The sequence below is a fragment of the Cyprinodon tularosa genome, unplaced genomic scaffold (genome assembly GCF_016077235.1).
Source record: "Cyprinodon tularosa strain WSP-4 unplaced genomic scaffold, ASM1607723v1 ctg66, whole genome shotgun sequence".
Lineage (NCBI taxonomy): Eukaryota > Metazoa > Chordata > Actinopteri > Cyprinodontiformes > Cyprinodontidae > Cyprinodon > Cyprinodon tularosa.
In genome coordinates this window covers 3,567,501-3,594,830 of record NW_024039407.1, presented here as the reverse complement: position 1 = coordinate 3,594,830, position 27,330 = coordinate 3,567,501, and the positions used below count along the sequence as shown (strand labels likewise).

General features: G+C 37.9%; 2 protein-coding genes across 2 annotated transcripts; both read right to left on the bottom strand.

Moving 5' to 3' along the window:
• Nucleotides 1-2,653: 2,653 nt before the first annotated feature.
• On the bottom strand, nucleotides 2,654-18,657 carry dedd (death effector domain containing). Its single transcript, XM_038309381.1, has 5 exons — nucleotides 18,342-18,657; nucleotides 15,446-16,077; nucleotides 9,741-9,845; nucleotides 9,338-9,475; nucleotides 2,654-3,890 (listed from the first exon to the last, which is right to left on the bottom strand). The coding sequence occupies exons 2-5, from the start codon at nucleotides 15,999-16,001 to the stop codon at nucleotides 3,484-3,486; spliced, it is 1,206 nt and encodes a 401-aa protein (XP_038165309.1). The 5' UTR covers nucleotides 16,002-16,077; nucleotides 18,342-18,657; the 3' UTR covers nucleotides 2,654-3,483.
• A 3,176-nt stretch (nucleotides 18,658-21,833) lies between these two features.
• LOC119799367 (troponin C, slow skeletal and cardiac muscles-like) lies at nucleotides 21,834-25,505 on the bottom strand. The gene is made up of 6 exons (XM_038309209.1): nucleotides 25,351-25,505; nucleotides 24,670-24,700; nucleotides 23,385-23,531; nucleotides 23,161-23,275; nucleotides 22,684-22,820; nucleotides 21,834-22,043 (listed from the first exon to the last, which is right to left on the bottom strand). Exons 1-6 carry the CDS (start codon nucleotides 25,372-25,374, stop codon nucleotides 22,012-22,014), a joined length of 486 nt encoding a protein of 161 aa, XP_038165137.1. The 5' UTR covers nucleotides 25,375-25,505; the 3' UTR covers nucleotides 21,834-22,011.
• Nucleotides 25,506-27,330: the final 1,825 nt, after the last annotated feature.

Genomic DNA, 27,330 nt, shown 5'->3' with positions numbered 1-27,330 from the left:
CAGCCCCTAGATTTGCAGCAAGAGGCTGTGCTTGAAGGTTAATGATATTCTGAAGTTTACAAAATAAGTAAATGAAAATTGCCATCTTTTCATCATATTTATAGTTTAATTGGCTTTCATCCAATCTATTTGTCCCCTGATCTATTTCTTTTATATTTCGATTTAAAATTCACATATAATACCTTTTCTACTGTGTACATAGGCCAGCATATGCTGGTGAAAATCAGACATCCAGGTGATAGTCATTCCAATCCACTGGACTTTGTTTCCAAGTTTGAAGACATTTAGCTTCTAATCCAAGAAGCTTTTTTAATTCAAAATGTCAGGAATAGCGTTGATTAGAGGTTTTATACAGTAGCCCATCAATTAACCAACCTTAAACAGAGGGGGTGGACTCAGATTTAAGCTTTCAAAAACCTACAATGCAGCAATTGAGCTGATCCCTTACCGCTACCATGGCAATCCCAACCTCTGTAGAGGAGAGCAGAAGACCCTTTAACAACACTCCTTTAAGGGGTCTAAGTTTAACGACTTAGATGGGTATGGGCATTGCAGCCCAACCAAAGAAGCCAAACGACCACCATTACAAAGGGGGCGTTCATGTGTTTAAATTTGCATGTTTTCAAAACCAAAAAAATATGGAGGATAAAAAGTGTCAAAATTAAATAAATAAATACAGCATTACATAAATAATTAAATGTGTCAATAATTACAGTGGGGCAAAAAAGTATTTAGTCAGCCACCAATAGTGCAAGTTCTCCCACTCAAAAAGATGAGAGAGGCCGGTAATTTTCATCATAGATATACCCCAACTATGAGAGACAAAATGAGAAAAAAAAAATCCAGAAAATCACATTGTCTGATTTTTAAAGAATTTATTTGCAAAATATGGTGGAAAATAAGTATTTGGTCAGTTACAAACAAGCAAGATTTCTGGCTCTCACAGACCTGTAACTTCTTCTGTAAGAGGCTTCTCTGTCCTCCACTCGTTACCGTCATTAATGGCACCTGTTTGAACCTGTTATCAGTATAAAAGACACCTGTCCACAACCTCAAAGAGTCACACTCTAAACTCCACCATGGCCAAAACTAGAGAGCTGTCAAAGGACACCCGAAACAAAATTATAGACCTGCACCAGGCTGGGAAGTCTGAATCTGCAATAGGTAAACAGCTTGGTGTGAAGAAATCAACTGTGGGATCAATTATTAGAAAATGGAAAACATACAAGACCACTGATAATCTTCCTCGATCTGGGGCTCCACGCAAGATCTCACCCCGTGGGGTCAAAATGATCACAAGAACGGTGAGTAAAAATCCCAGAACCACACGGGGGGACCTAGTGAATGACCTGCAGAGAGCTGGGACCAAAGTAACAAAGGCTACCATCAGTAACACACTACGCCGCCAGGGACTCAAATCCTGCAGTGCCAGACGTGTCCCCCTGCTTAAGCCAGTACATGTCAAGGCCCGTCTCAAGTTTGCTAGAGAGCATTTGGATGATCCAGACGATGACTGGGAGAATATCATATGGTCAGATGAAACCAAAATAGAACTTTTTGGTAAAAACTCTACTCGTCGTGTTTGGAGGAGAGAGAATGCTGAGTTGCATCCAAAAAACACCATACCTACAGTGAAGCATGGTGGTGGAAACATCATGCGTTGGGGCTGTTTTTCTACTAAGGGACCAGGACGACTGATCCGTGTGAAGGAAAGAATGAATGGGACCATGTATCGTCAAATTTTGAGTAAAAACCTCCTTCCATCAGCAAGGGCATTGAAGATGAAACGTGGCTGGGTCTTTCAGCATGACAATGATCCCAAACACATCGCCCGGGTAACGAAGGAGTGGCTTCGTAAGAAGCATTTCAAGGTCCTGGAGTGGCCTAGCCAGTCTCCAGATATCAACCCCATAGAAAATCTTGGGAGGCAGTTGAAAGTCTGTGTTGCCCAGCGACAGCCCCAGAACATCACTGCTCTAGAGGAGATCTGCATGGAGGAATGGGCCAAAATACCAGCAACAGTGTGTGAAAACCTTACAAAAGACTTACAGAAAACGTTTGATCTCCGTCATTGCCAACAAAGGGTATATAACAAAGTATTGAGATGAACTTTTGTTATTGACCAAATACTTATTTTCCACCATATTTTGCAAATAAATTCTTTAAAAATCAGACAATGTGATTTTCTGGATTTTTTTTTCTCATTTTGTCTCTCATAGTTGAGGTATATCTATGATGAAAATTACTGGCCTCTCTCATCTTTTTGAGTGGGAGAACTTGCACTATTGGTGGCTGACTAAATACTTTTTTGCCCCACTGTAATTAAATGTGGAATTAAATAAATAAATGTGTCATTCATTAATTAAAACCACGTCACTAATATAAAGTGCCACAATTAAATAAATACAGCGATAAACAATTAATTAAATGTGTAATTCATTAAATATATATTTAATATAATTATTTCAGTGTGCATTTAATTATTTCATGGTCCTGTGTCGCAGTGCATCGAAACCATTAAAAGAATCTGTCAAACTCACCCATCAAAGTTAGGGGGCGGGGTTAATGCAAATCGAGTCTCTGTAATCGATTTGCTTCGCCTTAATGTACAGGGTGACCAATCCGGTGTTAGATAATAAGGATAATAAGACGGTTAGAGAGCTGATTTATGATCCTTTATTTTAAGTGTAGTTTCAATAAAAAAAAAAAGAAAAAACTGTGTAACATGAATGACAAGAACGAGGGAGGGAGTACAGGTTGGAAGAGTCGGACATTTTGTCATTAAAAAAATAAAACATCAGTAACGGACTTACTACACCGGGAAGATGAGTTCATTCCTACAGTTTCAATCAAAGACATAGTGGTTGAAAATGCACCAATGTGATCATCCATTTACATCAGATCCACACAATAATGGGTCTAAATATGGGTAGTGTTGAACAATAACAGTAATACATGTTTCAGTCTGAGAAGCTGTGAGCCAGCTGTTCTCTGTACCTGCAATAAATGGGTTACATAATCCATGAAGTGGGAACAATGAAAAACCAGTAAAAATACATCTTCTAATGAGGTCAAACTTGTTAATAACGAGAATCCTGCACTGAAAATAACTTCACTTTGATTCGGGGTAAAACGTGTCTTTAATGGCATTAAGAAAACAGCTTGAGAGGTCAAACATACAGCAACGAGGAAAAAAAAGTTGAATGCACACATTATTCCCGTTCCCTGCTTGAACTGAAATATTCTACAGCCAGACTGATGCCTGTGTGCAGCACCTGGATGGTTCCAGATCTCCTCGCATGCTATGCTTAAGGGGTGCCGAGTAGATATCCAATAAGATTAACTCTTTAGGAATAAATGGGCTTGAGGCTCTTAAGTTCCTTTCAAGCACACACATTGAAGAATACAACCACATCTCACGCTTTTCTTTAAGCGGGAAGCACAGCAAGACTGCTCCCATACGCTGATATTCCTAGCGTTCATCTAGGACACGGCGTCTCGGTTACCCACGCGTAGACTTCCTCCACTTGCAACCAAGTTCCGAAGCAGTTTGCAGCGACCGGCCAGGTAGTCCTCCTCGTCAACATTGACTAGCAGTTTTATAGCCTCGTGGCCCACAGCTTGTTTCAGGGAATCTGTGATGAAGACCCCTTTGAGGGCCTCCAGCAACGAGCCGTTGATGTAGTCCCTCCAGAAGGCGTCCAAGTAGGTGAGCTCTGAAAACTTGATGTCGCAGATGATGGAGCCCAAGTCTCTGGATTTCAGGATAGTGTTGGCTTGGTTGAAGCGCTCAAACTGTCGCTCCACCGCCTCCTGCTTGTTGGAGAAGATGTTTCCTTGTAGGGCAGACTCATGCTGGCAATATTCTGCACGAACCCGGAGACGAATATCTGGAAAAAGGGTATGGATATAGTGAAAGTATGTATTGTTACTGTGGTCTAAAGTACTTTTTCTGGATCAGAAGAATTCAAAAACAGCAGAAAACCGCTGGTTGTAGCTGAAATAACATTATGAGAACTCCAGATCTCTCTCTGTTTAGGATTTTATGTCTGGATATAAAATCTTAATCTAGAGCACAAAAACTGAATCCACAAAGTCAGTATTTATTAAAACATGTAATAACTAAGATAAATCATGTGGTTTTCTCGAACCATGGAGCAATTACGGTTGGTTAAAAACGCCTCGGTCTTATTTTTGAAAACCGACATCATTCAAGAAGTCTTTCATTAAAATAAAGCTAAGAGTTTTGTCAGAGAATTAAAGTTTAGCCTAATACCGTATTTTCGTGACTATAAGGCGCATATAAACGTCTTTTTTTCCCCCTAAAACTGTGCGGCGCGCCCTGTAGTGCAGTGCGCCCTATGTGTGTTGTTACTGTGGACGTTGTTGAGACCACCATGAGAACTTTAAAGGGGGAAGTGTGGGCGTGGATTGGCTGCTAGGCAAATGGACAGAAACTGCCACCTGTGGTGATTTTTAAGAGAAACACTTTGCCTAAAGAGACTCCAGCTGGAGTCGTTATTAAGGCAAATGAAAAGGGCTGGATGGATGAGGAGATGATGAAAGAGTGGCTGAGGGAGTTGTATGTAAGGAGACCAGGTGGTTTTTTCCACACATCATCATCGCTGTTAATCTGTGACTCCATGCGTACCCATCTCACAGCCGATGTGAAAAACATGGTGAAACAAATGAATGCTGTGCTCGCTGTTATCCCGGGAGGTCTGACAAAGGAACTTCAACGCTCGACATCGGTGTGAACAGCCGTTCAAAGTAAGGCTGCGAGCGGCGTGGGAGCGATGGATGACAGATGGAGACCACAGTTTCACGAAAAGTGGAAGGCAGCGCCGGGCAAGTTACGCCACCGTTTGCGGATGGATTGTTGATGCTTGGACTAACGTGTCTGCTGGCACTGTTGTTCGAGCTTTCGCAAAAGCGTTCATTTCCGAGGAGCCGCCCGGCACGGAAAGTGACTCTGACAGCGAAGAAGGGGAAATTGGCATGTCTGATTTAGCGCAGCTGTTTAATTCAGAAACAGAGGATGATGACTTTGATGGGTTTGATTAATACTTTGTAATAAATACATGAATAAAGCACAAACATACTCAGTTTTGCTCACGCTCTATTTTTAAATACGCAGTAGAGGTATTTAAAGGTAGTAGAGGACATGCACCTGTATATAAAACCCGCGCCCTATAGTCCGGTGCGCCTTATGTGTGTTAAATACAGAAATGGCACACATAACTGAGACTGCGCCTTTTAGTACGGTGCGCCTTATGGTCGTGAAAATACGGTAATGATGGAGCTCCCAAACAGCTTTCATAGCTGTTTTAAACACATTAATATCTTTCACTCAGAGGTATAACAGTTCAAACTGTTTTTTCCCAAAGATCCTTGAGGAGATACAAAAAAACTCTTATGGTGCGTTCAGACTGTACACGGGGGCCGCTGTGATCTATCTCTGTGGAATTAAACCAGGTGAAACTAAAACTTTACCACTTTTGGAGTTCTGGATAGTACGACGGAGTATCAGGGGAAGGCCGGGGTTTTTTTTTTTTTTATTTCGAGAATAAAGTAATGAGAATAAAGTCCTAAAATTAAGACAATAGTCATAACATTACAAGAATAAAGTCCTAAAATTACAAGAATAAAGTTATATTTTATGACATCTCTTAGAAGAACCACTGTCTTCCCTAAAATCAGTAATGTAGAGCATTATGTGAAATGATACCTTTGCTCTGGTTTGACAAATGAGGAAATCTTTTAGTACACCAGCATTAAATTGGGCAGCATGTCAAAGTGGACTCAGATTGCTGATTGGTGGAGCTGGGCGGAGCTCGAAGCTTTCTTTCTGAAACAGGTTGTGGTATAATGACTTAATTCTCGTAATATTAAGACTGTATTTTCGTAATGTTACGACTTTATTCTCAAAATAAATAAAAAAATTCTAGCCTGGCCTTTATAGTCCGTCGTAGGATAGAGCACATTGACAGAAGATGTTTTCTTATCTTCTATTTCTTAAATCCAATGTATAATTTTTTTTCACAATTTTGGTATAATTATTGCTCTAACTGGGTTGCTCTGGCAGCTAAAAGCATGTTATACAGTCTCTATACTTCAGTAAATGATTAATGGATCCATCCATCCATCTTCTGCTTATGCAGGGTCGGGTGCGGGGGTAGCAGCTTCAGTAGGGAGGCCCAGACGTCCCTCTCCCCAGCCACTTGGGCCAGCTCCTCCGGCGGGAATCCCAAGGCGTTCCCAGGCCAGCTGAGAAATCTAGTCCCTCCAGCGTGTCCTGGGTCTCCCACTGGGCCTCCTCCCGGTGGGGCGTGCCTTAAACACCTCACCAGGGAGACGTCCAGGAGGCATCCTAACCAGATGCCCGAGCAACCTCAACTGGCTCCTCTCAATGTGGAGGAGCAGCGGCTCTAGTCTGAGTCCTCCCTGGATGACTGAGCTCCTCACCCTATCTCTAAGGGAGAGCCCAGACACACTACGGAGAAAACTCATTTCAGCCACTTGTATCCGGGATCTCGTTCTTTCGGTCATGACCCAAAGCTCGTGACCATAGATGAGGGTGGGACTGTAGATCGACCGGTAAATCCAGAGCTTTTCTTTTTTTGGCACACAATAGAGCAGTACAGCACACGCTTTACAGCAGACGCCGCACCAATCCGCCTATTGATCTCCCGCTCCATCTTCCCCTCATTCTTGAATGATTATTTCAATAGTCGATTAATCACGATTAATTGTTTCAGCTCTAATTATTAAGAAATTTAAGTACAATTTAAGGCTGAAACAATTAATTGGATTAATCTTGATTATTGCATTATTGAAATAATCATTATCTAATCTAGTAATCGGTTAATCCTTAAATGGAGTAAAGAGACTCTAATGCTCCTTTAGCTGCCAGAGCAACCCACTTAGAACAGTAATTATATAAAAATTAGAATATATATACCGTATTTTCACGACCATAAGGCGCACCGTACTAAAAGGCGCAGTCTCAGTTATGTGTCCCATTTCTGTATTTAACACACACATAAGGCGCACCGGACTATAGGGCGCGTTTTTTATATACAGGTACATGTCCTCTACTACCTTTAAATACCTCTACTGCGTATTTAAAAATAGAGCGGGGGCAAAACTGAGTATGACTGTGCTTTATTCATGTATTTATTCAAAAGTATTAATCAAACCTGGCAGCTGGCCGTGAGACAGAGACATCGCAGATGACACAGCGCTGTGATCACTCCTAAATTAACTTAAAATCCTGAAACTTGCCGATGGAATATGTTCGCTTTTATGGGTGCCTGCAGTTTAAATTATTTAGATGAAAAACACCTGCCAGCCACCCCGTGAACCCGGAGGCTGCCCAGCCTAGAGGCTGCTAATGAAAGGATTTCTCCTGTCGGTGCACCGCTGGTATGTGGGGGTCTGAGCGCCTCCGATAGAAATAGATAATCTGGATGAACTGACTGCAATTATTAAGTTTTCAGGTGGACTTTCTCACTTAAAAACATATTAAAACTACTTTATTCCCACTGATCACAGCAAATATAGCTGCAAGATTTAGATTATTTAGATGAAAAAACACCTGCCAGCCACCGCGCTGAAGAGGAGGAGACCCGCCCAGAGGCTGCTGTTGAATTAAGTTTTCAGGTAGAAAAATAGAGCGGGAGCAAAACTGAGTATGTTTGTGCTTTATTCATGTATTTATTACAAAGTATTAATCAAACCCATCAAAGTCATCATCCTCTGTTTCTGAATAAAACAGCTGCGCTAAATCAGACATGCCAGTTTCCCCTTCTTCGCTGTCAGAGTCACTTTCCGTGCAGCGCGGCTCCTCAGAAATAATGCCGGCTTTTGCAAAAGCTTGAACAACAGAGCCAGCAGACACGTTAGTCCATCTACAATCCATCCGCAAACTGTGGCGTAACTTGCCCGGCGCTGCCTTCCACTTATCCTGAAACTGTGGTCTCTGTCTGTCATCCATCGCTCCCACGCCGCTCGCAGCCTTACTTTGAACGGCTGCTTCACACCGATGTCGAGCGGTTGAAGCTCCTTTGTCAGACCCCCGGGATAACGGCGAGCACAGCATCTATTTGATTCACCTTTTTTTTCACATCAGCTGTGAGATGGGCACGCAGCGATGGTGATGCGTGGAAAAAAACACCTGGTCTCCTCACATAGGCTACACCTCCCTCAGCTACGCTTTCATCATCTCCTCATCCATCCAGCCTTTTCCATTTGCGTTAATATCATATGTCATCAGAGCGCTGTGTCTGTCTCGCTGTCAGCTCCCAGATCAGCTTCTCTGATTGGTTGATGCGGCGCGTCCAGCAGCAAAACTTCAATTTTTCCATCTCGAGCAGCAGCAGCGGGACCTTTTGCTGCACCTATACGCGCGTCAACCATTGACTTTGCATGTAAACTCGCTGCTTCTGCTGCACCTGCTGGGTCCGGTTCACACCGATGTCCAGCGGTTGAACAGCGAGCACAGGGTTAATTTGTTTCACCATGTTTTTCACATCAGCTGTGAGATGGGCACGCATGGAGTTAGATATTAACAGCCATGGTGATGAGTGGAAAAAAAACACCTGGTCTCCTTACATTCAGCCACTCTTTCATCATCTCCTCAATGAGGTGGTCTCAAAAGTCGCAGTTACAACACACATAGGGCGCACCGCACATTTTGAGGGGAAAAAAAGACGTTTAAGTGCGCCTAATAGTCGTCAAAATACGGTATATATATATATATATATATATATATATATATATATATATATATATATTTATATATAAACATTTTGCATTTAAGATTAAAAAAAAACTTTTTCATCTGTCAATATGCTCTATCCAGAACTCCTTAAAAAATCTTCTTTAAGTAACATTTTGCTGTATGATTATTAATCGATTAATCGAAAAAAATGTTCAATAGATTAATGGATTTGCAAAATAATCATTAGTTGCAGCCCAATTACAATTACAGCTTTTGAAGCGGTCTGAAGTCCGCTTGAGATTCCAATCTCTACTCGCATTGCTCTAGATCTACTTTAACCGAGCCGAGGCCGAGATACTGAGGGCGACCCAAGTTTGCTTTTTTGATCGGCATCAGAGTTTGATTGCAGATTCATGCCTCCCTACCTTCCTGTTAAACTAATCTTTCTTGTCATAACCTTAGCTGCATCACCATGTTGGTGGAACACTGATGATGTCTTTATGTTCATGTCCTGTATGGCTTAAAACAATTATGTGGGTGTGATTCTGGTTTTGTTAAAGCTGAATGACAATGACAAATCCGCTACTTGTAAGTTTTTAACCAATGATTTCTTACCGCAAGTTTGCTTTTCTTTGCAGTCAGCGGATGAATTACTTCTCTTCCGTTTGCGGTGCGGGGCAGGCGGGGTGGGCTTAGTTCGAGGAGAGCCAACATGCGATGCTGATGGGGAGCAACATATGAATGGGTGTGGACCTGTAAAGTAAGATCCGGTTTTAAATTAGATTTGATTTTACACTGTTATGAAAAAAATAAACATTTACGGGAGACTCAAGAAAACTGAAATTCCTTATATTTAAAAATACAGTTTTTCTGTTCTGAAGTAAAATGGTATAAACTCAAGCAGCTCAGAAATAATTAGATTTATCTATAACTTTTATAACACTGATGATCAAAAAAAATGACGCCAACATGGGTTTCAGAGCATCTATGCCAGCAGTGAAGATTTTGACAAACTCACCCGTTCGTCTGTGACCCGCGGCGTCCTTACACTGCTCTGTTCCTCTGGGTGAAATGTATCGCACAGATGTTTCCTCCAAGTACTGGTCAACAGGATCTGGGCACACTGGACACAACTTAGTTAGTAGCTGATTTGTAAAGCTGGTGTAAATCCTCAGACTGACAGTGTGCAGAACTCAAATGCACAATCCATATTTTTTTACAGTCAAGTTTTAGTTCAGTTTAAGAAAAAAGTCATTGCAAAAGAAAATTAAAAAAAACAACAACATATGAATCAGATCTAAATCCAGATCTGAACTGGTTTATGAATCAGATTTGAAACAAATCTCTTATATATGCATGTGGTATAATCAAATAAAAAACATTAAATCAAACACAGATAATATATAATATAGAAATGAAAAAGCTGCCATTTCAGGTGCGCCCAAAAAGTTCAGAATGGGAAACAATGCACTTGGAAAAAAATGGACGCAATATTTTCGTTAAAAAATCAGATACATCTGAAGGTCTAAAAGCATCTGTCACAGTCCTGGACCTCAATAGGCGTCTACTCGAACCTCTCCAATGAAATGGCTGTCGTAAAAATCTCTCTTCTGTTAATTTTTTTGCTCTTTCATCTTGCTTGAAAAGTTCGGTTATAAGTTCAGGCAACTGGACGTGAAGTTTTCTCAAATGTTGCCTAAAGTGAAATTTTCAAGCTCGACTATAACCTGGATGACAGTGAAACTTCACATATATATTTTTAATCATGTCATTTTATAATGTTAGTGGTGTTGGCTCCCGTTCCTTAAAGGAATAGTACACCCAAAACATGATTAGCCTTCATTTTCTACTCACCCCCCATGCTGAACAACACCCTGGAGTACTTTTTTGATATCTCAAATGCATCTGGAGATCTGGGAGGCTTCTTGCTGTCTGCTGACATTCAAATAATGGAGGTCTATGGTGCCCGAGACAGAAAGGTCCATAAAAGTCCACAAAAAACGTGTCAATATTCCTCCATACTGCTCGTCCAATGTATTCCAAGTGTCCTGAGTGGGTAGCATCCAGAATTTACTCGAAACAAAGTCATTTAGAATGTTTTTAGAGCATAAACAGTAGTGTATAGGATTTCCTGAAAGCGCGTTAACGACGCTACGGAAACCGCAGCAGACCAAACCAGAGGAAAGTGCGCATTCAGCTCAGCAAAGAACTCATGCTCTTCCTCAACACTGAAGTCCTCAGACATTTTTCTTTCGTTGTTTCTTTCTTTGCACAGGTAAACAGCACATTTCTTTTTCTACGCTTGCATTATTGGCAGAGCAGACGCTGAATGCGCACTTTCATCTGGTTTGGTCTGCCGGCTTCCGTAGCGTCGTGAACGCGCAGGTGCGTGCTTTCAGGAAATCCTATACACTACTGTTTATGCTCTAAAAACATTCTAAATGACTTCGTTTCGAGTAAATTCTGGATCCTACCCACTCAGGACACTTGGAATACATTGGACGAGCAGTATGGAGGAATATTGACACGTTGTTTGTGGACTTTTATGGACCTTTCTGTCTCGGACACCATAGACCTCCATTATTTGAATGTCAGCAGACAGCAAGAAGCCTCCCAGATCTCCAGATGCATTTGAGATATCAAAAAAGTACTCCAGAGTGTTGTTCAGCATGGGGGTGAGTAGAAAAGGAAGGCTAATCATGTTTTGGGTGTACTATTCCTTTAACGACTCAATGGTGCGGAGATGCTGCCTCCCATTATCACTTCCATAAACGCTGCACCGTTGTATGGCGTCGGTTGAAGATAAATGTTAGTATGAATGACAAAAAAAAAATACTTTCACCGACAAAATAATCCTAATTGAGCATCAAGTATTGAGCATCTGGATGCAGGGCTGCATGCTGGTGCAGTTTGTTGCATTGCTGCCTTGCAGCAGGATGTTCCTGAGGTCAATTTTTTTCCACATGGAGTTTGTTTTCTGTCCATGTGCAGAAGTGGCTCCACCAACAGTGTTTATAACAAGACTGTTAGAATAACCGCTCTCCTTATATTGTCTTTAGGAGGGAGATTTTGTCCAGCCTGTCTCTTTGCTGCCCTGTGATATACTGGGGACCTGTCCAAGGTGTGCTTTCCCTCTCTTCCTATTACTGTTTAAGCCCTGCTGGATCACAACTCCACTACACCTCACAAGAGAAGCAGGTACAGATAGAAGATGGGTGGCCTGGGTGCCACTGCCATCCTACACCCAAAGAGGGAAGTTAAAGTCTGACAACCTCCGGCGATGAGAAATACGACAGGAAAAAAACTGTAATTGTGTTTTGAAGGGAGAAAAAAAAGCACAAAAAAAAGCAAAACCTGAAAAAATAAACTTTGCTGCAACATTTTAGACCTTCTGTCCCTTTCAGAAATTTCAGTAGTGTTGACACCACACAAATTCATGGGCACGTTTTATTCAGGAACAAGATGTTCCGAATTCTAACACTTATGTGCAAGCAAATGATGAGGCCCTAGAGAGGGGCCTAATGTGCACGTGAAAGGACACATCCTGGTTAAAAATAACTTCAAGATTCCACACAGAAGTACTGGAGACATAAGAAATGCTGCTGAGGGTATACTAGTGGCTATACAGTTTGTTGTTAGAGTACTCTGTTACAAGAAGATCTATGTGGATGTTCTCTCAACACAGAAGCTAGACAGTAAATTAATTTCACTTCAGTGTTGATAACATACTTTAAATCGATTTAATAGAATAGAGTCAGCTTTTGTTTTTTTTTGTTTTTTTGTCATTACACTGTCAAAAGTACAAATCAAACTGTGCATTTAACCCATGCCCTTGGGAAGCTGTGAGCTGCCATTATGCGGCGCCCGGGGCAGCAGTGTGGGGTTAAGGGTCTTGCTCAGGGACCCAGAGTGGCAGTCCGTGGGACTTCAACTCAGAAACTCTGGATTCCAAGCCCAATGCCCCAACAACGAGGCCACATTCCCCGATAAATCCATGAATAAAGCTTAATATCATTTGCGTTTGAAAGCCACCTTCGGGCAAGTGGCTTTCACATTTCATTTGCCCAGAAACAATTTTTACTTGCCCAGTATAATGTTTCATAAATATATTTCCTAATATTCATTTTTGTATATATATCAATGAAACATGTTTGTTTTTTAAATGTTTTTTGTAATTCAGTATTTTTTAAGTTTACAGGTTCCTGGTGTGTATATTTATGCCTCAGATAATGAACTCAAGCCTACATTACCGTGTTAACATGCTTTTCAATCCTTCCTGCACATTCTTATTTAAACTAAACTTTGCTTTAAACTGTTGTGTGCTTGGAAAAATATAAATTGTAATGGTAAAAATCTAAAAAAAACTTGACAGGTTAAAAACTTACACTACTACTACTCACCAATTTAACATGTTTAGATCTATAACATTTAAATGCACCACTCTAATGTCTAAGAGAAAAAAAATTTAATGAACACTTTTTAATGTATGACCACTGTACAGATTTTGCCATATGATAGAAATATTTACACTGTGCGCATACAGTTATTATTATTATTTTCCTAATGCCTGACTGATCATTTTTAATCTAGCGTGTATTATAGTATAGATTAAATTCATCATCCAGCTGCCGCTCTGCAGAATTCTCTCCCCAAGACCTGAATCACTAGCCTCGTGAGAACATCCTGATCTCGCGAGCTTTCAAGATTTCACCTGCTAATCAGTCTGGAGACTCTCCGTTGAAGAAAATTTGGAGCGTTCACCAAACGAACGTCCAATCAGCGTTGGCTTTGAGGCGGGTTGAGGTGTGACGCAACGAGAAGCGCGACAGTTCAGTCTAAAGAACATGGCGGCTTCAGCCGATGAAACTAGCGTTAGCGTGGCTATCGAGCAAGTTTTATCGGAATTACAGAGTATTTCTTCACTGAAAGAAGAGCAAAACACTGCTCTGGAGGCTTTTCTCAGAGGAAAAGATGTTTTTGCTCTTCTCCCGACTGGTTTCGGCAAGAGTAGCCTTGCTGTTAGTACGTCATATGCTTCGTTGATCTGATTGGTTTATTTGGCCCGTCTATCACCAACATAGGCCAATCAGCTAACCAGTATTTTCGCCCCTTCCCAAAATTACTTCAACCGAAGGTTTCCAGATGGATATGCGGATCATTGCACTTACCCGGCGGTTCTTTGAAAACAAAGAGTGCAGGAGAAGATGGCCTCATCTCATATTTAAAGTCATCGGACGCATTTCACAGTTTTTCCGCCGTGTCCGGCTTTGTAACTCAGATCTTTTCACCTGTTCACAACATGGACTTCTTCTCAGCCTATTAACAATTAATGGAATAAAAAGAACATGGTGCGACCAGGATGATGCAGAGTCCGAGACTCTCATTGAAATTTGGGCGGAGGACGCTATCCAGGCAAATAAGTTCCTGAATGTTATGTGTGCCCCCATTTTTGTTTGTGTAATTCCCGCCTTGCGAGCTGCAATATCGTGGACAACCAACCGGTGGCTGGGAACATTGCTAGCATGATGTGTAAATGGTCGTCAGAACCAAGTCTGGAACATTTAACTGATGCAAGCTCCATCCAGGGTTCCTACAGCATACGGCAAGTTAAATTCAAGACTTTTTAAGACTTTTTAATGCCACTTGAAATAAAAATTTAAGACCAAATTCACAAGAAACACAAGAAAAACCTGCTTGGGACAACTTAACCCAAAGGTTTATTTTAACATAAACCACTGCACTAATGTTTCAAATTTTGAAAAGCTTCCCATACAGAAAGAAAGCTACAAAAACACAAATGACAGATATATTTTAACAATTATTTAACTGAATTGAAATGAATAGACAAGGGTGGAACAAAACTGAGAAATACCGCCTGTTTCTCTGTAACTCGATTTTGACGCTTTGTGTTTCGTGCTTCGCATGTGCGACTCCACTGCCTTAATTCCCATCATTGTGAGCTTGAATGACTTCTTGCACAAAATCCACTGAGCCTCATGTTTGTTCCCTGGTTTTAGCCATGGAGAAAACTCTTGGCTGGAGACAGTTTTCGTTACATTTACACTTGCTCATATTTTCCAGACAAAAAGTTAATGGTGCATCTCCCAAATGTCCCGGCCGCAACAACGCTTTTATTGGTTCCGCTATCGGGACGGAACCAATAATGGTGAGCCATTTATTATTTTTTTTATTAAAAAACAATTATAATTGTCAATCTTAACGTTTTATTTAGATTACAAAAATAAATCGTAATAAAAATAAATCTATTTATGATGTTTTAAAAATTAAGACATACGAAATACTAATTTAAGGCATTTTAATACCAATTAAGTTCTTAGTTTTATTTTGAAGAAATCAATGCCTTTTAAGACTTTTTAAGGACCCGCGGGAACTCTGTCCATTCACACTCGACATGGATCGGTTTCAGAGGGGTAGTGTAAATAGGGTAATAGAAGGGCTCGATTAAAAGCGCATGCTGAGAGAGAGAAGCATTTTTGGTTCTCTTGTTTCTGGTAGATAAATTTAAAGGAGCTGGAGCTAAATTAGTTTTAGCGCCTGTTAGGCTGTAGAGTATGTTTTATAACCAAGATTTGCTGTCAGTTTGACAAATCTTTAATGAATTCTATTACTAAATTGGGATATTTCACTTAATTTTAAGGTTGTTTGCAAACACGCCAAACAGTCAGATTAACTGTAAATGCTGTATAAAAATATTTTCCTCACCAGTTTGCCGTTTCCTGAGGGTGACATAAGGCAGGAGGTCATGGCGGGTGATTATCCTTAGAAGCTGGAGAACATGTCGGAAGTTCGTCTCGTCACATCGGCCCTGGCGTTCCAATGCCAGCAGGAAATCTCTTCCACTCCTGATGCCACCACGCTCGTACTCGTCAATCACGTCAACAAACAGGAACGACAGCACCCTGACATCCCTGTGTGTTAGCTGGGCTCCAACTATGTCAAACATGCGATGAAGGGAGTACAGACCATGGGAGCTGTCTATCACTTCCTCAGGCCAGGGTTCAAAACCCCGGTCTTCTCTGGATGAACTCGAGTTTGTGGAGCGAGTTGAATTGTCTCTGTTAGCCATCTCTTCGCTGGCAGTCGCCCCACTGCGGCAGCCTCGTCTGCTCGTCAAAGCTCTGTGTTCCAGAGGGCCGCCATTCCCCCGCCTCTGACCGGAGTCCACTCGGTTAGACTGCAGTTGGGATTGAGCAGAGGAGTTTGGTACAAGATGAGCAGGAATACCGGCATTTGGGATTGGTTGTTGTTGTGATGTCATCTCCAAGGTTGATAGTGACAAGGGGTGTTAGGATCCCACCAACTTCCTCCGTCTTTCTTTTCCCCAAAGGGATTAGCTGTTTACAGAGTAAAAGATAACATAGAGAAAGAGTTAATAAGCAACTAATAAGTATAGATACAATCAAAATGCTGTGAGGCTGCAACAGTGACAACAAGCTTCTTCTTGTTCTTCTTTACTAGAAAAGAAGAACAAGAAGAAGCTAAAGCAACAGCTTTTAATATGATGTACACTGTATTTATTCAGTTGGTCTTGCATCATCCCATTGTGTGGTTTGGCCTTAAACAGAAGAGGTTTTAGTTGCAACAAACAACTGATGTGAGGCCACCTCTCAATCAGTCCTGGAGGTTCGTCAGCAATTGATCAAGATTTAAGATTTTTCTCAAAGTAAAACGGCCCGGTGACACAGCAGCATTGTGAAGGCATTGGGGATTTTGTAAAGAAAGACAGCTAATAAAGGTCTTAAGGTTGTAGTGCAAAAAATGCATTTCCGACACACAAGTATTTGCAGGGTGGAGCACAGTAAATTATATCTCGCAAGACTAAGAGGATTCTTGTGAAAGGTAAAAGTTCGAAAGGCCCGCTGTGGGTGGCTGAACATGAGAGTAATCACCAAGAACCACAGCTTGTCCATCTGTACCAAGATAAAAAAAATTGTTTTGTTTTCCTTCCTGTCATAATTACATTGTTTACTTATGTGTAGTTTGTAAAAAGCTTGCCTTCCTTAGTTACTTATAACAGGGTTTATACATGAATGAGTAACTCTTATTTAATGCTTTTTATTGCTCTTAGAAATAATCTTAATGCCATCAGCAATTACCCATGATTTTATATATATATATATATATGTATGGCAAAATCCTTCACCATTTTCACCGTGGACAGGCTTCAACCATGTCCAGAGTTCCTTGTTTTCCCGCCACTTTGGTTCAAATTTGCATTTTTTTCCCCATTCTCCAGCCTTTTCTCCACCTCAAGCTTCTTTTCCGAAGCATTTTAATGCCACGATTATCAAATTTATTGAATTTTAATGCCAATTAAGGCCTTAATTTAAAAAATAATAATTTAATGACTTTTAATGATTTTTATTTACCTGCAGAAACCCTGTAAGCCCATGTGGCAATACATTGCATCCAAGGTAATGCTGTTTCTTGGGCTGCAGATATTTATATAGAACCTTATTATACTTCTACTATTCACTAGTAGAAAGCATTGGCATCAGCGTCACATTTTCCACTGCTGCTCTAAAATAACTGCACTGACTTAATTACCTATTTTCTTTGCCTTATGTTTTAGAATAGAATAGAAAATCCCTTTTTTTCCCACAAAGGGGAAATTCTGGTGTTTAGAGCAGCATAAAGATTATAGAAAAAAAATTGTCACACAAATGTGGACCTTAGAAAGATTTTTAAGAATAAAGTAATAGTGAAGAGTTATACCTCAGGTAACGTCCTTTGTCACTATATCAAGCAAAATCTATCATGCTGGTTGCATTAATAAGTATGCAGAGCAATCCTGCTGCTGGTGTAATGTCAATGTCAGGTTCAGGAGAACATATGTCATATATGTAGACTCCACACATCCTGAATGAAAGGCATCTTGCAAATACCCTGACATTAGTCCATAACTACAGCAAATCTGAAAGATAATTCAATAAATTCAAAATCTGTATGATAACCTGAGGGGGGCTGTGGCATTCTGATATACTGTGACGTTTGCAAGACAAAGCAGGCTATCAATAGATTTCATAATAAAATACAGACATAGGAGGCTGATCCCTCCAGAAGAATGGATCAGAAAATCAATCACGATTTAAGATAGAACTTATGCAACCAGGTTACTACACCTAGTTACCCCCTAATATGCATTTTATGCAAGGAATAAGAAGAATATCAGGAAACCTCAAAGTTTTAAATTAAGTAACATATATTAAGCGCATTTTTTACACATTTCCGAGAGACAACGTAATTATAAAACTATTTCAGTGGGAAGTAAAGATGCCAATTATGGTGACAAGAAATGCTTCAACTGTCATCTCGTATATATACAATGTTTTTAGTCGAATAAAAGTAATTTTGGATGGTAATGGACATCTGTGTACATAGTAGCTATAGTATGTAACAGAAGAGATGGGGGGAAATGAAGGTAGTTAGCTACATTGAACCTGTAAGCTAAAGAAACATGTAGGGCTGTGGCTGTTTGTTCTGACTGCTAACGACAACAGTTCCTTTCTTTTAACTGACAGCGTCAAATAAAATAACTTTAGATAATAAAACCAACTGTCTAACGGTATATATACCGCAGAGGACAGTTTTACTTTACCTGAAGTGTTTTTGGATGATCCAGATGATCGTTAGGCAGCAGGAGTCCGGTGGATAAACAACATCAAGCTAGCTGCTCCTGAGCTGTTAGCAGCTTAGCTTCTGCTAACATAAAAAAAAAAAAACACTCAGAGCTGTTTAACAGCTGCGCATCAGTTTAATGAAATCCCTCTAATCATAGCTTTAAAGCCGACTGATGGGCAAACAGCATCACTCGGTACAGGACAAAAAGGCTGTGTAGTTGTTTTGGTCCACCTATCGATATCACAGGGGAAAGAATTTTCGGTTGAGGTAAAATGAAAGAACTTCCAGTTTGCTCCACAGTTCACTTCCGGGTCTCAGAGACTCTTTTTACTGGATAGTTAAAAACATGGCATATACCTATAATATACCTATAATAAAAAATACAAAAAATATATATATATAAATGTGACTTATCTATCTATCTATCTATCTATCTATCTATCTATCTATCTATCTATCTATCTATCTATCTATCTATCTATCTATCTATCTATCTATCTATCTATCTACAAAATATATATAAATTAGTGTATATATATATATATATATATATATATATATATATATATATATATATATGAATATATATGTATATATAAATATACATAGATAGATAGATTGATTGATAAGTCACAGATAAGTGATACTTATATACATACATACACATGTATATATATGTTGTATATTTATACAACATATATATATATGTTGTATATATATATATATATATATATATATATATATATATATATATATATATATATATATATATATATATACACATATATGTATACATATATATACATACATATATATGTGTATATATATATATTTATATATATACATATATATATATATACATGTATATATATATGTATGTATATATATATATATATATATATATATATATATATATATATATATATATATATATATATATATATATATATATATATATATATATATATATATATATATATATATATATATATATATATATATATATATATATACATATATGTATATACATATGTTCTATATATATATGTATATGTGGACATGATCATATTTGTTGCATTTACATATATATATATATACAACATACATATACAACATATATATACATATATACACACATGAATATGGGTTTTCAATTGGTATTTCATTATTTATATAAGGATCTTTCTAAATTTCTGGTAATATGATATCAATTAGTATTAAAGGCACAAAATCAAGCCTTTTCTGTATTTATCTCAGTCTCTTAATTGAAATCCTGATGAAAGTATTTGAGCAGATTTAAACAAATGAGACTGTTAAAGAGGATCTATGATTTATAAATACCACAAAGAGAAATAATCAAAGATCTGTGATCTTTGAAGATTTTGCTGTATATATCAACCTTATGAAATGTTATAAATATTAAAAGAAGTTATTTTGGTAAAAGGGGTTGCAGTAAAGTATTAACAGCAGAGGTGCCAATGATTGTGTTTGGAGATTTTATTTTTTGTTATTACACATTTTTTATAGTACATGCTAATAAGGGTGAATGAGGCTGTAAAAGTGATTCTAATTACACTTCAATGTAAATTGTACATATCTAAGTAGTAGTAGGCTATGTAAGTAATACAATTTTGACAGGAAATTGAATAAGCTCTACCCCTTAATTAAGCTATCACAGTTTGTTTATGATCATGGGTAAATTGGCAAAAAACACCAGTGGTGTGTTGGTTCCCGTCTTTTATTTTTCTGAGAAAAGGATTTTATAGATGTCCCAAACATTCAGAGTGCCCTATGTTCATCTTTGTACTTCTTGTACATCAGAGATGGCAAAAGTACTCACTTTCCGTACTTCAGTAAAAGTACAGATACTTGTGTTAAAAAATACTCTGGTAAAAGTGGAAGTACTGATTAAACTTCTTTACTCAAGTAAAAGTAACAAAGTACAGGCTTGTAAATTTACTTAAAGTATAAAAGTAAAAGTAGAAACCACCTTTTTCATGCCGTTGCCTACATTTTAAATGAATATGTGCCAATAGGACTAGATCTCTGTTGTGTTCATTTTCAATCATCTCGTCGTCCATACTACTATGCTAACGCCACCGAGCTGCAATGATTTGCCGTGAATGAATACCGCCGAATCTGTCGATTCATCTTGTAGTGGTGCGTCAAATGCAACGTAGATTCCCATCCAATTAGATTGAATTTGGTATTGATGACGTGAAAAATAATAACGGTAACTCCATTGAAATGATTCAAAACTAAAGTAACGAGCCAATTTTTTAAAATGTAAGGAGTAGAAAGTACAGGTATTTGTGTAAAAATGTAAGGAGTAGAAGTAAAAAGTCACCATAAAAATAAGTAGTAAAGTAAAGTAAAAATATCAGAAAAATCTACTTGAGTACAGTAACGAAGTATTTGTACTTCGTTACTTCCCATCTCTGTTGTACATTCTCAGGTTATGCAAAATATTTTTCCTGACTTTGCAGTTTCCATCCTACTGTGCAAGCAGATACTGTTATCTCAGCTGTTTGATACTGTTAAACAGGCTTCTTGCTAGCATGGAACGCCACCCTTTCCAGTAGCTGGCCAGATTCCCTAAACACCATGAAGGTTTTTTTTGTTTTGTTTTTTCATTCCAGCTGAACCTTTCAGCTTGAACCTTTCAGTTTCAGATTTTCTGGAACACTGTTCTTTCTGCTGCAGGACTGTTACAGCAGTTTCCTGGATGTGAGGCTTTTGCAATGCAAAGCAATGCAAACTGCATACAGGTCGTTGGAGATAATAAATGCAAGAAAAAGAAGATACATCTGCGTTCTTTTAAATCAGTCAGATGTTATAATAGGTAGATGGGATGATTTCAGATTAAATATTATGCAACTATTTTCAAATAAATATTAATCCTTGTTGTTAGCTTGATTAACAAGAAGGGGTCCCCCGCTGACACTTTCTTCTTGCAAATAAAACAAAGATGACAGCATTTAGGAACATCGTTTGATGTCGTTTCATATTGTTGGTATGTATATTTTAATATCTACCACTGTGTTTATTCTCTGCAAAAAGTTGTAATACTTTTTCTGTTCTATTTATATGACTATGAACCTGATCTTCTTTATTCTACGCTCTATATTTGGAAATCTAAATCTGTCAACATGTCTGTCCATTTGAAAAACCTTACACCCAAAGCATATTTATTGTATTTGTGAAACAATCCTGAAGGTAATTCCTACTTTGAGGTTGTTTCATATATTAAAGTTTTTTCCCCATTTTCCAGTCCTTAAACACTTGTTTAAATAAATAGGTAATTGGATGGCCAGATCCTTAGTGAGTATATAAATAAAATATTTGAAACTGTCTTCAAAATCTTGGGATCAATGGAAATAACCTTCAGTACACAAAGCCTCAAAAACTAGCATTATAGCATTAAACACCATATATTGGTGTTTAACTCTATATCAATATGACAGACAAATTGAACGATCATATGTTTTATTGAAAATATTTTTTTTTCATGTTAAACTTTGATTTAATACTGCAATCAGAAATTAACATTGATGTAAAGAAAAGGTGGGAACTTGTCTTCAGGAATGAACTTTGATGACATTTCAAAATGAGAGGTTGTGAAGGAAAGAACCCTCTGGAGCTCTCCTTTACTCAACACCTTTCATGAACTCCAGGAACTCTGTTAGAGACAAAAGAGACAGAATCCATAAATAAATCCAGTGTTTAAAGACATAAACATATCAGCGTTCGCCTTCACCCATAGACTGCTGGAGAAAGATGGATGGATGGATGGATGGATGGATGGATGGATGGATGGATGGATGGATGGATGGATGGATGGATGGATGGATGGATGGATGGATGGATGGATGGATGGGTGGATGGATGGATGGATGGATGGATGGATGGATGGATGGATGGATGGATGGATGGATGGATAACCTTGTCAGTTTATAAAGCTCTCATTTATTCATGGATTTTACCTACTCCTTGTTAATACTACATTAAACAAATGTTATACTGTGAATTACGAGATGGTCTTTAATTCCAAAGATACATTTTTGCGTTCAAAGTCACCTCAGTTCATTAAACGGAGACAGTAATCCTAAGAGACAGCGCCAATATTGGGCTATTTCTTTTTCCCTATTTATCATCTGTAAGACTACATTGTGCATACACTAACAAGCTAAAGAAGACCTGGAAGGTAATTACGGTACATCATGGATTAAGCCATCCTAGAGAAGAGATTCAGAATATTACTTTATCATTTCTTTTTGTATAAGGAATGGAAATTGTAAAAAAAAAAAAAAGTGGTTTACCATCATAATCAATCTTTCCATCATTGTTTTTGTCTCCATCTTTCATCAGCTCCTCAATATCATCTTCAGTTATCGGTTCTCCGGTGGACTCCAGCATGCTCTTCAGTTCCTCTAAGTCAATATAACCATCTCCATTCCTTAACAAAAGGCAAGGCAAGTTTATCTTTATAGCACAATTCAGTACAAGAACAATTTAAAGTGATTTACATGAATGAAACTAAAAAATAAAAGGAAAATAAAAGCACAATAAAAAGCAAGTAAAGATAAAAATACAGTTGAACCACAAATGATACCTAAGTTAACACTTTAATTTAACAGTTAAAGCAGTTCTAAACAAACGGGTTTTTAACTTTAACTTAAAAGAAAGGGAAATTATTAAATTAGTTAATCTCCTTATCTGTATAACTAAGTCAAATCAAAGTTTCTTTGTATTTCTTCCTCTTATTGTGAAAAAAATACGTTTTAAGCAAAACCTACTTATCAAACATGCGGAATAGTTCGGCCAGCTCCTCTTCTGATTTCCCTTTGCTCTCCTCCTTCATGCATCGGACCATCATAACCAAGAATTCATCGAAATCTACTGTGCCACTGCCTGTGAATGTAACGTTTTTGTACAACTGATTATATCGTAGTAGCAAAACTAAGCAGCTCTATCTTTAAATCAGGCAGAAAAAGGTGTATTCATTGAAATGGTTACATACCATCCTCATCCACTTCATCTATCATCTCCTGTAACTCCTCAGGAGTGGGATTCTGTCCCAGCATTCTCATCACCTTCCCCAACTCCTTTGTGCTGATGCAGCCATCCTCAGCATCCTGAATGAAGATGTCAAAGGCAGCCTTGAATTCTGGAAGAAACACAAGATCACATGTTTGAAGAGAACTTTCTAGTAAAATTTGGATATATTAATACAAGAAATGTGGACTGGAGAGAAAATTAATTAAAAAATGGTGATATGGCAAATACGTAAACTACACATCCCCACAGCCAAATCACCTAATCATTAATTCAGACCAAATTTTCCAATGTTTCAAATCCATCTGATAGCATGACAAGTTCTTTTTAAAGCTCTTTAAAAAGAACTTTTCATGCTATCAATTTTTGGGTCTTCATGAGATCAGGTGATTCTATATTGCAATCACCCTTAATATGGGACTTAGTTACAACATGGTATACTGTAGCAATGTTACGATATTAAATCAACTGAACATTTTTAAAACTCACGAGTAAGTTTTAAAGCAAACTGGTTTGTAGACATGACAAATGGTCTTTCTCCAAAAAAAAAAGAATATATATATATGTAATGTAATCATATATATAATTATGTATGTAATTATTAAATTATAGTATAGTACGTTTTAGTACTAATTTGTGTATTTCATTAAAAATGATCAGAATAATCAGAATATGGGACCAAAGTACTTTAATTTCCATATTTTCCAAAATGTAATATGTGCTGGAGGAAACCTGCTTGTTTTATGCTACATGTGGTGCAGGATTTTTCTAGTTTATTGCTCTTAGTGTTTACTTGGATTTGTCTTTACTTTTGCTAGTTATTATTTCTGTATTATTGGTTACGTTCACTCTGTTTCTCCTTTATGTTTATCCATGTTTGAACATTTCCCCCTCAGACACAACCTTCAGTTAATGAGACATTTCTTCACCTTTGTTTTCATGTTGTCTGTCCTAGTACCCTGCTCTACTGTATATAAGTACTCATGCTGCAGTTACTATTCCCTGGAGCCTGTGATACCCCCCACCCCCCACCCCCGTTCCTGCCTGAGTTCTGCTTCTTTATTTATCATTTATTAAATATCATTAACTCAGCATGCTTTTTTCAAGAGTCTGCATTCTGATGCAAATCAACAAGTCATGACAATAAAGTTATATTTGTCCTTATTAGTATCAGATACACATCAAGTAATGTAGTCAAACATTATCATGTTATCAGTATTATTAGTCATGTTCAGGTGTCATGTTCTCACCATTTTTCTGCTCTTCTGTCAAGTTCTCTACCTGTAGAGGAAACAGCGTTTATTTTTCCCCCCCGCTGTATTTCGGTTAATCCACTTCTTGATACCACTGTGCTGAAATGGAGCCTCGGTTCTCTTGGAGATAATGGTCTTAGTTTAGATGGACTGTAATGCGACACATGTTGCTTTGCTTGCTGCTATTCTTGTGAGGTTTGTGGAGCTTAAGCGGAGAGCTGCTCCTCACCAGCTGTTCATTGTTCTGATGTCAGTCACAGAAAACTGACCACATTATAGCAGAACACCCCCCCTCCCCTTTATCTGCTTTTTAAACAATTATTTTATAAGTATATATCTATTAAGATGTTGATTTTGTGCTCTCACAATGTGGCTGGTTGTGTAAGAGTTAAACATAAAATATCTTGTTTGTCAATTTTACTTTTTGTGAAGTTTGACTTTAATGCAGGTAATTATAACAAGATTTGGTGAGTAGATAATTACAATAATTTCTCTCCAAATGTCCATCTAGTGAAAGTCATCAATTTAGTTTAAATAGGAACCGCTTATTATAATTTTCAACAAACCTCTTAATCAATAGAAGTGATTATTCATTAGTCTTTATAATTATCATCATTATCTGAAAATAAACAATCAAATAATCGATCAACCAGTAAATTATAAATGATTGATACTTACCGCTGCTTTATATACATCATCCATGATTGCAGGTCAGTTCTGGACTCGACCGCACAGTTACCTTCTGAAGAGGACAAGCTCTGGCAGGAATATGTTGCTCGCCCTGTGATGTTGGCTCATATGGCACTAAAAAAAGGTTCTGGCCCAACTTTCATTATCCTATAATGGTGGAGAGAGGTGGGAGTGACAGAGAGACAGGGAGACAGAGTGACAATGAAAAAGAGAGTCCATCTATAAATGGAAGATAACAGAAGAAACCTAAAAATAGCAAAATGCAGTCTATAACCTTTCAGTGAGATATTACAGTAGGGAGCTCATTCCTAAACATTAATTTATGATTTATACAGTAAATATACACAATGAAACAAAATGTGATTTTCTTGACCAAGTGATACCATTGGAGAGTGCAGATATGAAAAAATCAAATCAGATTAAGTAAAAAAAAAAAGAAAAACGCAGCTCGAAAATGTAAGGATCATCTGACAAACTACAGTTAAGCCAAAGACAGAACTACCAACATAACATATTCTGAAAAGATATTGGCAGGGAAATAAAACCCCCTCTTTGCCAGGTTTACCAAATAACTGTAGAACAACAGTAGGTTAGGCACAGGACCTGTTGGAGTATTTAGTAATGTGTTCCTGGCTGACATTGCCCATGACGCTAACATCTCTCTGGTTCAGATGTAATCGCAGCTGCTTGGATCTTAGGAATTATAATGGTAGTCCTAAATAGATAGACTCAGGTTTTAATGTCTGATTGCACAGCAGTTACACTCACTTCTGTTTTGACAAAGTGATCTGAGAGACAGGTTCTCCATTTCACTAGAGGTGACCTTCACTCCTACCTTAATCCATAACAGTGTGCTTATTAGACCAGTAGGTTAGTGTGGGGTGGATTTAGGGAATCTCTCACCTAATGCAGAAAATCCTTCCCTGCTCTCTCATCTGCGGCTGACCCAAAACGTTGCTTCACATGTTTAAGCTTGTACTAAAAAAAAAAATAAAACATCATCCCTGTTAAGGTCTCACTCCACTGATTGTATCTGGCCTTGAGTGTTTATTGGAAAACCAGTTTACTATGTTAAAATTACTTTGTCTCATCATAATTACCTGAACTTATTATTCCTCTTTTCCTTCTTTTCTCTCAGGTTTGACCTTATATAACTAAAAAAATAAATAAAATATATATATATATATATATATATATATATATATATATATATATATATATATATATATATATATATATATATATATATATATATATATATATATATATATATATATATATATATATATATATATATAAAAACTATATATGTATATATATGTAGTTGGTATGTTTAGATTTTCCTCTTTCATTTCATCTTAGCTAACCCCCTGAGGCTAACTGTTAATGTTTTAATGTTTTAATATTTTGTGTTTTTATATTTCAATGACAATTTTAAGTTCACTGTAACGTTTAATTTACAGTAATGAAAATTTTTGATTGGTCGTATTTCCTATGCTCCAGGCTTATTAGTATCTCAGATTTAGGAATGACATTACTTACACAGACAGGTCTATTTTCAGCCTGTGTCCTTCACAAGAAATAGTTGTCCTTTTGAAATGGGGAGGGCGACGGAGGGTTTATGACAATAAATCTCAGAGACTTGCACTATGCAGAATCAGATGGCAAAGAGCAGCAGCTGTACAGCTTGCACAGACCCTCTAAGCTTTAAAGAGTTGGCACTATGCGCACGAAGAACTACTTTTTTACAACTTAAGGAATCCCAAATAATTAAAGCTAATCCCATGGATTATATATGTGTTACTTCCAGGCCAGACTCAGTTATCATCAGGATATCCAAGTGACGTTCGGCAAAGCTTTCAGCAAATCTAATATGCAAAAGTTAAGAGCTGTGATGGTAACCATTGAAAGACCTATTGGAACCCAGCAGACTTATTGACAAACTAATTGTAAGAAACCCTAAAAATA